General features: G+C 59.4%; 1 protein-coding gene across 5 annotated transcripts in view; it reads right to left on the minus strand.

Moving 5' to 3' along the window:
* Positions 1–13,874, minus strand: part of Agap3 (ArfGAP with GTPase domain, ankyrin repeat and PH domain 3) — a 52,452-nt gene that overhangs the window by 10,586 nt on the left and 27,992 nt on the right. For 2 of the 5 annotated variants that reach the window (XM_076831899.1, XM_076831907.1), the window contains exons 8-10: positions 12,452–12,610; positions 8,863–8,955; positions 4,210–4,314 (exon numbers count right to left, since the gene is read on the minus strand). In XM_076831899.1, coding sequence (XP_076688014.1) covers positions 4,210–4,314; positions 8,863–8,955; positions 12,452–12,610 — 357 coding nt within the window. Of the gene's footprint in view, positions 1–4,209; positions 4,315–8,862; positions 8,956–9,069; positions 10,034–11,861; positions 12,033–12,451; positions 12,611–13,874 lie in introns of those variants that run through there. The other 3 variants (XM_076831922.1, XM_076831913.1, XM_076831930.1) reach the window with 2 other exon arrangements.

A 13,874-nucleotide genomic window follows, 5' to 3' on the forward strand; every position in this document is an offset into this window, starting at 1 on the left:
TCTTATCAGGGCTCAAGGGTGGCCCCTCACTTTGGGAATGAGGACATCAAATAGCCTAGGGGCCACCTGGTCCCTGGTCACTAAGAGAACATGGCGTCACCAGTGAGGAAGAGGTGAGTGAACAAGGCAATGAGAGCCCCAAACACTAGCCTCCGGCCTGAGGCCTGCTTTAGGTGGGCTGCACTAATGAACACACGGTGGGAGGGCCTGGGCCAAGTGCAGCCCTGTGAGGCCTGGCAGAGCTGGTGGCTGCCTTCATTCTCCAGGTGGCCTTCCCAGGCAGAAGCCTACTGGAGGGCCCAAGCCTGACGACCAGAGCACAGGAGTCGCTTCTGGAAGGTGTGCTCAAGAGAAGCCCCCATTTCCTGCTACTGCCATTCCCTGCGTCTGTGCCTTCCTGCCACCCCAGTCCTGCAGGGCACACCTGCTCTGGGGTGTTGTTCATTGTCTCAGACCTGTAGAAGACACGGGGAATGAACCAGAGCAGCCTCCGCCCCAGCAGGACCACTCTGAGATGTCCCGGGTGTCACCAAGGTGGCTGGGTGGGAGACATACCCGGGGACCCCTCCTGGCCCTCCAAAGGCACCTCTACCCGATCCTTCTGTAGCTGACTGAGCTCCACCCCCCAGTCACTGCTGGCCCTCTGGTCTGCTTCCAGCCTGGTGTCCGACATGTGATTTCATGGTCTTGCCCCTCTTCCCAGACATAGCTTCTACATGCTGGATTCCCCAGTCTCTGTACATACTGATCCCTGATCCCTGCTAGTCCCCATCCCCAGTCCCTGTACACGATCGCATCTTGGATCAGCTGCTCTAGACAACTGCCAACAGCTGGCTGGCCAAAGGCCCAGCTGCGGTTCCTCTCCTGAGGAGGGGCTCGGGCTGCTCCAGTTCACAAGGAGGTCACTGCTGCTGCAACAGTTTTCCCCACTTGAGCCCTGGGATGCCCAGGCTGGGACGTGGCAGCAGCTGACCCTATGCCAAGAACAAGAGCAGCACAGAGGTGCTCGGTTCAGGGCCAAGGAGCCAGAAACTGGCTTCAGGGGAAGAGACTGCCCAACCTCAGCACCTAACTGCCCCCCACAGACACTCTGCGCCGGGCAGGCCAACACCCTCAGCACCTGACTCCCGGTCCGAGGCCCAGGCAGCTCCAGGTCCAGAGCTGAGCCACGGAGCCTGGGCCTGGAGGACACTCTAGTGATGGAGCCTGGAGCAGCAGCAGGGACAAGGACCTCCGGCTCAGAGCAACAGCGTTTCCCTCCGTCAGCAGAACAGGGAGCGTGGTGGTGGCGGTGGCAGCGGCTGCTCAGGAGAGCGGTCACCACGGCTGCCTTTATTACCCACCATCAAACAGCAATTTCTTCCCCAGCCTCCTCGCTAATTACCCAGCCAGCGTTCTCATCTCGTTTTATTACTGGAATTAACAACGAGTTCAGAGCGTGGAAAGCTATTAAGATGTGTGATTAAGCCACATTCAATTAGTTTCTACAAACAATTTAATTGATGTTGCAGATAGAATTAACAGAAGGTGATTGTGTGAATGGCTCCGCTGGCTGCAAAGCGGGGGAGGCTGCGGCGGGCTCTCTTGGGCCAGGCAAGATTCGGGCGCGAAGCTCGAGGCCTGCCCACCAACTCCTTCTCCGCAGGCCTGGCCAGCCTCCATCAGTAGGGGAGGCCCTGGCGCCAAGGCTCTGGCTCCCAGGCAAGCCCTGTCCCCAGCAGGTGCCCAGACAGGCCTGGGTCCTGCCTGAACTCCGGAGTCAACAGAGTTCCTCCTCTCACAGTCGGGATAGAGCCTCCACAGCCTCCAGGGAAGCCACTGCTTGCAGGGAAAGAGGCTGCCTGGTCACACTGCCACTAAAGAGCTGTGGAGGCTGGCGGACAAAGGGGAGATGGAGCAGGGAAGGTGGCAGAGGTGAGGGCTGGCAAATGAGCAGTTAAGTGAAGGGGCGGGAGCAGGGGAGAGGCTGGCTTCAAGAGCCCAACACAGGAGCTGAACTGGGCCCCAAGAGCGCGGCTGCCCACAGCAGCCCTGGTTTCTGCCATGGCTTGTTCTGTCGCCAGGACTGCAGTTTGAAACCAGATTTGTGACTTCCTGATGAGGAAAGATGACAAGATAAGCAGAGCAGGGCAGACGTGATACGGGAGTTGACCATGGCCCAGGGCAATGAAGAGCTGCTGCTCACAATGGGGGACTCCTGCTCTCAGAGGACTTGGCCACGGATCCTCCTCCCTGAGACCTGGGGAGCAGGGAAGCAGGACCTGGTGCTGGGCCAGCAGGTCACACCCCTTAGAATTCACCCTGCAAGGATAAGAGGACAGGCCCAGAAGCCCGTGGCACCCAAGTACTGTCACAGGTCCCTAAAGCACACAGTGCAACAAGTGGGACTCCTGGAGGACTCAGATGCCCAGCCTGGCCTCCCAGCAGCCTGAACTACTCCTCCCTGTCGGCAACTTTCTCCCCAAAGGGAGCAGCTCCTGGTGAGGTCAGGAAAATATGGGTAACGCTGACAATCAGTCAGGGGCCCAGGTCTCAGCTCAGTTGCTGGCCCATGACTGACCAGCCACAGCCCGCTGAGCCTCTGCTCTCCAGGAGGTGTAGAGAGAGGGCACGTCCACATGCCTTCCCTCTTCCTCTCTGGAGATCAGAAACCCCGCTCCACCACAACTGACCCTTCTCTCCATGTTCCAAGACATTTCTGTCATCCCTCCTCTCCATATTGGATTCCTTCAATCTCTGGGGAAGGGGACAGCAAAGGGGCAGACTATGTGCCCAGGTTGGGTCACACAATCAGAAAGGAACTGGTAAGTACGCAGGAGAGGGATGGCTGAGGCTACCCTACTTAGGCAAAGGCCAGATGTTTCCCGAAGGCCAGTTCCCAAGCTCCTCAGTCCAGATGCACACACTCAGAAAGTAGGTGCTAATCTGCCTGGTGACAGGGGTAAATCATGCCCCGTGGGAGCACTGGGTTCCTCCTGCCTGTGAACAGGCAGCTGTGGGGTCCTTTCATTGGGGAACACTGTGAACTTACTAGTGTCTCTGGTGCACAGCTCTGGCTCTCCCTCAGGTGTGGACTGTCTGGAGTGCCCTTTCACTGCCTAGGATACTGTGTCCCTGTTGTCCTGATGTCCTAGGGGCCCTTGATGCCTCTCTCGGGGTCTCTTCAGGACTCTGGAGAAGGGTGAGGTCTGGGTGAGGAGGGCAGGTAAGGCAAGGAAGGAGCTTACTAGACCAAAAGGATGTGGTCCTTCCCCATCTCTCCAGGGACAGTGGCCGCCTGGCATCCTGGCACAGGTCCTACCCTGCAGGGTCAGGGCTATTAGAAGGAATGATCTAACTGCTGGTGGCCCCGAGCTAAGGAGAAGGGCCAGTACCACAGGAATCGGATGAGAGGAAGCCCAGACCTCTTCTCGTGTGTTCTCTGCAGGGCCATCTGGACAGTGCTCCTGGGAGCAGGTTATGGACAGGGAACATGGATCCCAGCACCCTTGGGCTGGGCCTCCTAACACCATGTGCACTCCAAGGCAGGCCAGGGACCCTCGGAGGCAGGCCCAGGGCTCGGGCTGGGGTGGGGCTGGCCCACGTGCTGTGCTTGAGGGGCTTCACAGGAGAACTCATTAGCCCCACAGTGGGGTGGTGACAGAGATGGATTCTGGTGACAGCTGTGTGCTGGAGACACGCAGTGAGGGGAGGGGGAGAGGCAGGGTGGGGGGAGCTGCCACGGGGCCACACTACACTCACTGCAACACCCACACCCCCAACGCCAGGCCACGCGCCCTCAGAGTCCTCTACCCAGAGCATCTGCACGAGGCCTCAGTGTGGCTTAACTGCCATCTTGTCCTCCACCTTCCCAGGCCCAAGAGCCCCAGACTCCCCACTGGTATGACCCAGCTAAAGTCACTGCTTAGCAGCACAGGCACAGAAATCCCCAAAGTGGGTGGAGCCAGCTCTTCAAACCACTAGAAGTGGATGTGTAGCCTGGCTGCCCAGGGGCAAGGGAAGGGCAGACTGGCCTTGCCCACCTAGCACTGGACAGGGTGAACATCCCTGGGGGGGCGCTTCCTCCAGAAGCTCAGCAGGACCTGGGTCATGTGCCTGTCCCAAGCCAAAGTGCAGTTCCACTTGAGATCATGACTGAGAGATTATCCTGTTACCCTCCCTCCACCTCTTACTGCTCCTCCCATCTCACACTCCTCCTCCTGGACTCACGTGCAGGCTGGGATGGTAGGTGAGCAGCCCATTGTCACAAAGCGTCACATACTTCTTCTTCCACTCCTTGTTCAGGGATTTGCCACTCCGCTTCAGCAGTATCCCCTAAGAACAGAGATTTAATCAGGCCAGGAGCCAGCCCTGTGTCAGGGGGCAATGAAGACAGAGGTCCAATCAGAGACCAGAAGGGGTCTGTCTGACCAGAGAAGGCAGGCACAGTGTCACTGCGTGACACCACCCTCCATCCCACCTTCTCCTGAGCCATGTGGCTGAGCAGAGAGCCTTTAAATCTCAATCCTCCTGCAGAACTCTGCTCTCTGACCAGGAAGTGGCCTGGACTGCTGTCCTGGAGTCCCCCAGCCCCCGTTTACACAGCCACAATAGACTCAGAGGGTCTCCAGCAGTGATGCTCCTACCCAGGAGGCGCCACAGATGGTTGTGGAACAACAGCAGAGATTTCTGCAGGGCCTGGCCTACCACCCCCTGCAGCATTCCTGCATAGGGCAGACAAACCCCCAAGTATCCCAAGAACACCTCAGACCCCAAGCTCTAAAGCACCAGGAAGCCCCAACCTTCCATCTCAGGCCCCCAAACTTCCTGAGTAAGCAGGGAAGTCACTCTAAAGGTGGCAGTCAGCTGGGGCGATGGTAAACACAAGCTCCGCAAGGGCAAGGACTGTGTTTTGCTTACTGATAAACTCTCAGCACCTGGGCCACAGCAGACACAGAACTGGGTGAAAGCCCCCTGGCCATCAGGTGATGAAGGTGAAGTGCCCTGGGTTGAAACCAGACCCCCAGCCCCAGCTTTGCCTCCCTCTTGACAAACCTGTTCCTCTAACAACTCCAAAAAGGCGCCCTCACCCAGCTCTGGCTGGTTCCCTGAGACTACAGACAACACAGCAGAGTGGGTGGACACCAGGTGGCAGATCCCCCAGCCTGATTCAGGAGCTGTGGGAAGAGGCAGCCCTCCCTGCAGATTCCAAAGTCCCACAGCGGGAGCGGGAATGTGGTCAGACCCCCACACCGGGGCCAAGCAGGAAAGGCTGCGGGCACACTGCTGGTAGAGCAGGGGGCTGCGCCCTGGGTGCCACCCACAGGGGTGAAGGAGAAGACACTGACCACACATACAGAAGGCAGCAGCCAGGAGCCCCGGAATGGCTTCTCCTGCAAGAATGGAAGCCAGGAGAGTGGGCATGAGGAGATTCAGCAGGAGAAAGCAGGAAGACCCTCTGTCTTCCCATGGAGGAGGGAAGCACCCAGCTGAATTGTACCTGCCCCTCTAGTTCTTCCAATGAGGCTCAGCCCTAGTGGTTAAGATTAGGAGGAAGGTTGATTAAGGGCTCCCAACGGACCTCTCCCTTCCAGCCCAGGCGAGATGAAGGTGAGGGAGGGCGCTCAACCCAGGCGCAAGCAGCTTGGTAATTCCCACTTCCAGCTGTTTCACTCCTGGCCACCCCTCCTTCCTTCCCCTGTCCCCTCCTCCCCCTGCCACCCTCAAGAGACAAATGCCATTGTGGGCCTCTGAAGATGCAGCCCGTTCCTTGTCCCCATCAGTGTGGGAGACCCTGTCCTCAAAGTGGGCATGTGAAAACAAGAGAGGTCAATGGGTCTAGAGTCTTGATGACCTGCCTCTGGATGTAGTGTCCTCGTCACAGGCCAGGGCAAGTGTGGCTGAGAGCCAAGCAAATAGACTAGCTGCACACTCCCCCCCTCCCCACAACACAGGGCCCCAAGAACAGGTGCCTGTGAGGACAACAGCCATCAGGCTCTGGAAACACCAGGAGTTATCCCTAACTTCCTGCAGGAAGAATGACCAAGTGCCAGTGGGCACTGTGGTGGAACCTCCCAGGTGGGCGTGCTGGGGCAGAGCCTCCTGGATGGAGGACATTTGTTCTGAGACCAGGGTGGGTGTCCTGGATGGAACTCCTGCCCAGCTTTCTTGCCCCTCAGCACAGAACTCTCTCCTCCTGCCCGCTGGGTGGCTCCCCTCCAGCCTTCCCCTGGGGCTTGTGCACAGCCTCCAGCCTCCCTCAGTCCACACCCAACAGGGCCTGCCCTCACCTTCTCCCCTCGGTGCAGCCCCAGCTTCCAGTCCTGGGGATGGAGGCCAGGCTTCCATCCCTTTTCTGCCCACAGCTGGCCGGTAACATTCTACAAACCATTCGGCTCTGGGTCTGCTTTCTCCAGCAAACGGGGAGTGTGGACTTAGGGACTCCTGCTGGGAGCACCTTCCTGCTGGGACCTACTTAGGTCCCCTTCCTCCTTGCGAAAGGGATCGGAGGCAGACGTTGCCTCGTCTAGGAGGGAAGCCCTTTTCCACCTTCATCACCTGGCCGCCTCTCGGGGACAGGCAGGTAAGCAGCCGGCGTGGTAATGAGGCTCGTTAGCTGAGGGTGTGGGCGGAGGGCCCAGGGCTCGCCCAGCCGAGCTGCGGGCAGGTTCGCCCTCGGCCCACGCCCCGCCCACCTCTCACCTGCCGGCCGCCCAGGCCTCCTGCCGGCCGCCCAGGCCCCAGCCCGTGCTCCGAGAGGGAAGGAGCCACAGGGTTCCTGCTCCCCTCCCTGGCCGGCCGGCTGCGCACGGCGGAGCAGGAAGCAATCTGGGACGGAATGGGAGCGGTGCGGAGGCGACAGCCCCCAGAGGACCCGTTCCCGCCGCCGCCTCCCTCCCAGCTCCGCCAGCCGACTTAATTGCGGAGTCCGGATTGATTGGGAATGCAAATGGCAACTGAAATGCAATCTCCACTCCCAGCAGGAGCTGGGGGGAGGGGAAGGAACAGAAACGGGGAGACCGGGGCAGGAGGGGGGAAAGGGAGGGCGCGGACCTGGCGGGTGGGACCAGTCTGGTTGGGTGAGGCTGCCAGGCCGCTGGGAGGGGAGTCGAACAGGGCCGGCCCCCACCGGTAAAGGCCCATCTTGCGGGAATGGGCCTGGGCCTGCGCACCCCAAAGGAAGCAGCAGCGATTCCGGCCTGCATCAGCAGCGCAGGCAGCCTCGAGGACCGCCCACCGCAGGCAGGACCGCCCCAGGCTGGCACCCAGAGTGCAGCTTCCTGGGCCACCTCACATCTATCCCCTTCACCCATCCAGTGGGGGAATAAATAACCATCCCCCAGCCACACAAGCCCCAGGCACGAAGATGTGGGCAGATGAAATGGCGTCCTGCTGACTTAACTGAACACGCCTCCTTCACCTTTCCCACCCGAGCTGACCAGCCTATGCCTAGCAAGAGGCCCCTCACCACATGAGGTGAATCGGCTTATGTGTCACCAGATTCTACACACACCCCAAAACGTGTGCCTGGGAGACAAGAAAAGGCAAAAACTCTGCAGCCAGTCCATGCTCCCAGCCTTCTCAGGTGACCTCAGGAGGCCAACCCAACTGCAGTGGTCCCTGCCAGACCTAAGTGCAATGAGCATCTCAAGAGAGAGGTGAAGCAGAAAAGGCAGGATGTAGATCAAGGCACGGCTCCCCCTCCAGGGCCCTGCCATATCTCCTTGGACACCTCATTCAAAATTGATCTTCACAGGGAATCAGAAACTCCCATCCTTACCACGTAAATCCCAAGTCCCAACCCAGGAGGGCCTAACCGGACCATAGGCCCTGGCTAAGCTCTGGCCATACAGGTCACCTCTAGGGCCCAAACCTGGCAACTTGGCCCCTGTAGACACAAGCTGTGCACTCACCAGATCCCAAGGTTCAAGTCAGCAGCAGAAGGCACCTTAGGTCCTGAGGCTCCTGCCCAAGCTCCAAAGAGACACCTCTGCATTCTACCCACCCACCCCGCAGCTCCAGAGCACCTACCCTACATACTTCCACCTCTGGTCAAGACACCCTCATAGATTGTTTTTTTTCTGGCACCAGAACCCCCAACAGGAGGGCTGGGAGAACCAAGATTAGGTGGACTAGAACTCTCAGGAGGTAACTCCAAAAGGAAGTGGGGTAGAGACAGAGGGGGGATGGCATCTCCACTGAATTTTTTTCTTTGAAAATGAAGAGAGGTAAGCTGGGTGTAGTACATGCCTGTACTCCCAGCTACTCAGGAGGCTGAGGTAGGAGGACTGTAAGTTCAAGGCCAGCCTGGGCAACTTATACCCTGTCTCAAAATTGAACACAGGGGCTGATGTAGCTCAGTGGTACAGTGCTTGCCTTGCATGAATTAGGCCCTGGATTCCACCCCGATACCATCAGGAAAAAAAAAAAAAACACGAAGAAGCTCAAATTGGTAAAACTGAACCAATGGCCCTCAGGTGAGATCATCCTCAGAACCCACTTCCATGCATTCTCCTCAGGTTACTCTCAAGAACTCTCTTCCTTAGCCCATGGACCAGAAGCTCCATTACCTCAGAAACAGCAAGTCTGGGAGCCACCAACTGAGGGCAGCAGGTAGCTCTCTGCTACCCCCTGGTGGTGATGAGCAAGAACAGGCAGAGCTGCTGGCCCAAAGGCGGCAGCATGGGGAAGAGGCTGCTGTGCCTTGGGTTTCTGAATAGAAGCATGGACCCTTATACCTGCATAAGAACTTGTGCCTGGGATGAAGAAACTCACCGCTTACACCATCTCCCTCATCACAGAGGCCCCAAGAAGAACCACCCACTAGCACTTCTGGGGCCTCACTCTCAGCTGCCCTGAGCCCATGGGAAAGCAAGTGCTGACCTGCTTGATGGGGATGGCCCTGCCGCTCCCGATATTGTCCACCTTGCATTCTGCAGCCTTCTTCTCCCGGTCCAGGTCAGCACCTTTTCGAGACTGGAAGAGAGAAGAAGAGGCGGGTTAGCGACTCAGGGCCTGGGCGGAGAGCTGCCTGGAGTTCCCAGCCCTCCCGCCTTATTCCCTCCTCCTGGGCAGCTCTAGCAGAGGGGCGGCCGGGGCGGCGGGACCGGGAAGGAACTGAGACCACGAGTATTCCAACGGGTTTATTCTTACACACGGCACCATACAGAGCAGCACAGGTCACTGATCCGGGCCCGACCCTCCCAAAAGAGCAAGGACACGAAATACCGAGGGTGGGAGGAGCACACAGCCCGGGGGGCTGGGGTGTAAGAGAAGGGAGGGGCCAGGAGAGGTGGCTGGTGGGGCTGAGGGCTGGCCAGGAGCACAGGGCACGACCACCGGGGAGAGCAAAGTCCAGAAGTGAGCAGACGGAAGGTGGACCGTCTGCGGCGCAGACACCACGCGGCATGTGGCACCGAGCGTGTCGGCGTGGCCCGAGGGCACAGTGGATGGAGAGAGAGAGGAGAGAGGCCAGAAGAGGCCCTGCGCCCTGCCAAGCTCCTGGGGCAGAGTCCACCCAAATACGGATCCTAGGAAATAGGGGGAGGCCAAAAAGAGGGGGCAAGGCAAGCGCGGTGGCGGCGGCTTCTGGAGCAGGAGCAGGAACGGCAGAAGTCCATGCAGGAAGGAGCAGAGGAGGGGAGGGGCAGGAAAGCTCCCCCCAGGAGCAGCTGGGCCAGCGGGCTTCGGCGCCCCCGCCCCTCTGGGCCTCGTCGCGCTGGCCGGCCGGCGTAGGGCCGAGCTCCCTTCTTCTCCATGCAGCGAGCCTGGCGCAGTGTCCAGCGGGGCCTGGTCCCCGGCAGCCCCCAGCACGGGCTCCAGCGTTCCTAGCCTTCCCTGGGGGTGGGGTTAGTTACAAAGGTTCCTGTGGGTCTCTGGAGCGGGGAGCTCGGCGGCCGCTTCTCATCTGAGAGCAGTCCCAGGGCCCGGCCCGCCTCCGGCCCCGCACAGGGGGAATGTCCAGAGGTGCTGTGTGTCACCACCTGGTCTTCTAATTTGGAAGGAGTTGGAAAGGCCTTTTTGTTGATGAAAAGTTGGAAACAGTGGCACATATCTGCAAATATCGAAAGAATAAAGATTTTGGCAAGTTATACTCAAGCCCCGCACAAGTCGGTCAGCACTGGTGAGGGCAGAGACCCAGGCGCCTGGGGAGAGGCGAGGCGGCAGCGGGATGAAGAGGAGGAGGAGCAGGAGGAGGAGGAGGAGGCGGCGGCGGCGGTGGCTGCACCCACTGGGCAGATGTGGCCCAGCAGTCCATCTCAGAAGGGAATGTCCACCACTCGGAGGCCTGGGCCCATCCCTCCTGTTCTCCCTGGCTGCCAGGAGCCAAGGGCACAGAGAGGGGCCAAAGGACTGCAATTGCAGTGTGGGAGAAAGCACAGCCAGAGGGAGCAGGAAGAACTGGGCAAAGAGCTACCGGAGAGTAAACTGCCACCCGGCAGCTCCAGGTCAGCACCTGTCCCCAGTCCCCTCCTGGGCTTCACAGCCCGGACCGCCACAGCCCTCTGCCCCTTTGGCCCAGGGAAGAGGAAGGTGGGTGAAACTGCTGCCACTAGGTCCCCAGACAGAAATGCTAGTTGGGGAGCAGGGTCCAGCCCGCCCCAGCCAGGCTGGTGAGCCAAGAGGCTGCCAACCTCCAGAGGACCCCAGGAGCCCAGAGGGGCACCTCTCCCATGAAGGACAGGAACAGGGGCAAGAGTGGTAACAAATGAGTACATGGAGTCATGGGGGAGACTGGGGATGTCAAACCAGTCCCCGCGGGGGGTCACCAGCCACTGAGCAGGCAGGACACATAGGGCGCCCCTTCGAGCATGTTTGATGAGGGAGAAGGGTGGCCCCAACAGTGATGATGGGGGGAGATCCCAAGATACCCCATAGAGACGGACATGCCTTGAGGCCGCCTCAGGGACAATGGCGCAAGTGAAGTCACCATGGAAATGATGGAGAGAAAAAATAAGGTCGCCACTGTGAAGATGGAGAGAATGGAAGGGCCTGGAGGGAAGGCCGTGCTATGAGCTTGCAGCAGAAAGGGGCGCAGGAAGCAGCACAGCTGAGGAAGGCAGGCAGCAAGGCGCACATGGAGCGAGCACAGAACGCCGCCGAGGAGGCTGTGGAGCCAGGGTGGCGAGTGCAGGAGGGAGGCGGAGGGTGCCCTGGGGTTGAACCAGCCAGTAGGGGAAGATGGGAGGTTAAGAATGGAATCCAGGCAGGGGATGACTGAGGCACAATGCTGGGGAGCAGGGTGCCAATAGCGGTCACTGTGACACAGGTACCCTAGGGTTCTACAGCAGCAACAGCAGCAGGTGTGGGCACAAGCAGGTGGCCACAAAGGCTCCGAGCATCTCAATGAATAGAACAGAGGCAGGAAGCTGCAGGTGTGGGAGGGTCAGGGCTGGGCAAGTGCAGTGCGCGGCAGCAGCCACAGAGAAGTCTGTGAGGGCGCAGGGCAGGTGCGGTGTGCGGAGGCAGGCAGCCAGCAGGGGGCGGTGTGCAGGCAGGGCAGAGGCGAGGACACAGGAGCAAAGCCTGGGGCACTGGCTCTGTTTGGCCGGGTCCAGAGAATCTGGCCTGGCTGGCTGGATTCAGGCCCAAGCCAAGAGCCAAGCCCTGGCTCTCAGAAAGAGGCGCATGGAGTGACGCAGAGGGACAGGCCGCTCACCCACCTTTGTCTGGCCAAGACTCCAGGAACAGTCCAGCCAGAGCCCAGCAGGAGGGCCAGAGTTGGGGAGAACACAGTGTATAAAAACTGGGAGTGGAGGGACACCAGGCTCAGAGGCCCACGAGCTGAGGGCCTGGCCCTGAGCAGGGGGTGTGCCCCACTCTGGGTGGGAACATGAGGTTGGTGGGGAGGGGCAAGTAGCTCACAAGGAGACAGGACAAACCTGAGCGGGAGGCACGAGGCAGCGTGGTGAAGCCCAGGAAAAGATGGCTAAGCCTTTGTTAAACCAATCACAGCGGTGGGTGGGAAGCATGAATGTTCCCCTCGGCAGTGGGGTAACGGAAAAAGAGCCGGAAGGCGGATTGGGAGGCCTGGCTCTGACTCTAGCTCGGCCAGCTAACCCTCTGTGTCGCCTTGGGCAAACAGCCTTCTGGCCTCCGGTTCATTAGCTGTTGAATCAAAGGGGGTCAGGGGAGTTAGGCCACCAGTCCAAGGATCCCTTCAAGATGACACAGAAACCCTCGGGGCTGGGAGGGAGGGAGGCTGCAGGGGAGCGTGTGCACAGGGGGTCAGACGGTGGGCTGGGGGCATGGTGCGGGCCGTGAAGGGAAGCCCCTCGTGGGCTCAGAGGAATAGTCTAGAGATTCTGAGGGCCCAGTGAGGGGCCTCTAGAAGTCATGTGTGTCCTCGAGTGAGAGGCTGCAGGTGGCATCCTTTGATGGGAGCTGCCCGTGCCCTCCTGGTGGGAGCTTGGTGCTTGGCCCTGCCTGTGCAGTGGCAGCAGCTGGGCAGGGAGGAGGGCGGGGCACGTACCGTGAAGATGTTGGAGCGCCGCTTGGACTGCTTGCGGATGGGCGTGGGAGTGGAGGAGGCAGCGATGGTCTCGATGCGCAGCTCCCGCTGGCTGATGCTGGGGGTTGAGGGGACGGAGGACGAGTAGTCGCTGAAGGCGCTGTTGCCGCCATTCGTGGCCTAAGGACAAAGAGGGCTGCTGAAGTGGCTCTGGGGCGGGGCGGAGAGGGATACTGGGCAGCAGGCAGGTGCCAGGAATTCTTGACCTGGCTAGGGGTGCACAGTGACAGAGGCACCACTGGGTCCTAACAGTATGTGTTGAGAGAAGCTAGAGGGGTGAGGAGGCCAGGAGGATCCAGTTGCCACTGCTACCATGTGCCACCGGAGCTGCCCCACTAGCTTTTGTCCTGGAGCCCCGAAAGGAGGGTTTCTGCACTGACTAGGGAGCTAGATCAGAGTTGAGGACCAGCAGGCCAAAGTCAGAGACACAGTCTGGAAGTGAAGGAACTGTGGAGCCCTTGCTAGCAGGTGATCTGGAACAGGGAGCAGCACACTTCGGATGGACCCTAAAGTCAGACACATCTGACACCTTGGAAAGAGGCCAGGAGATGGATACTGAGGGGTCTAAGATTTGCTCTGAACATGTGTGTGGTAGGGACAGAGACACAGAGCAAAGAGCAGAACGGACTGGACTACAGAGTAAGCTTCAGGTGGGAACAAAGAAGGGAAGGGAAAAGAAACGACAAAGCTCACAGATGGAGTGCACCAAAGGGTTTGCTCCAGGACTCGGGAGAACAGAGGCCTGCACCCACCTGCTCTCACCACAGCACCTGGCTTGAGCGCCTGCCTCCTCAAACTCTAAGGTAAGCCTAAGGAGCCACCAAGCAGAGCTTCCAGGGCAGGGTGCAGCTGCTCTCAAAGAATGTGAAGAAAGACCTACCCCTCCTCCTCTCTCCTAAGAGGGTTACTGATGGGAATTCCAGTACCTTCTCACAAGACCTAAAGGGATGGGGAACTGCAACAAGGCTGCCGCTGGAAAGTGCAGTGGCTGTAAGCTTGACCACTCTGTTGAGCCTGTCCATGTATGGCCCAGGGCTTGCAGCAGAGGGCAGCAAAGTGGTGAATGCAGCTGAAGAACCAAGCACTGGCCCACATGCCAAGGTGGAAAACTGACCTATCGACAGGCCCAGGTGTGGACAGGCATCCAAGTGCATTATTGTAGGGGCCCTGACAGGACCTGGTTCAGAAGACCCCATACTCCACACAGCACCAAGAACATTCACCACTCAGAGCAAGCGCTGCCCTTCTAAAATACAGACACTCCCAGAAGGTGACGGGGCAAGCCTCTGTGCTCAGCAGACACGAGGCCGTCTGTTGCCTCTTCCTCTCAGGAGGAGAGTACTGCAGCTGCTGGTCACAAAGGGGCTCACCTAAAAGAGCAGGG

The sequence above is a fragment of the Callospermophilus lateralis genome, chromosome 1, assembly GCF_048772815.1.
Source record: "Callospermophilus lateralis isolate mCalLat2 chromosome 1, mCalLat2.hap1, whole genome shotgun sequence".
NCBI classification, from domain to species: domain Eukaryota; kingdom Metazoa; phylum Chordata; class Mammalia; order Rodentia; family Sciuridae; genus Callospermophilus; species Callospermophilus lateralis.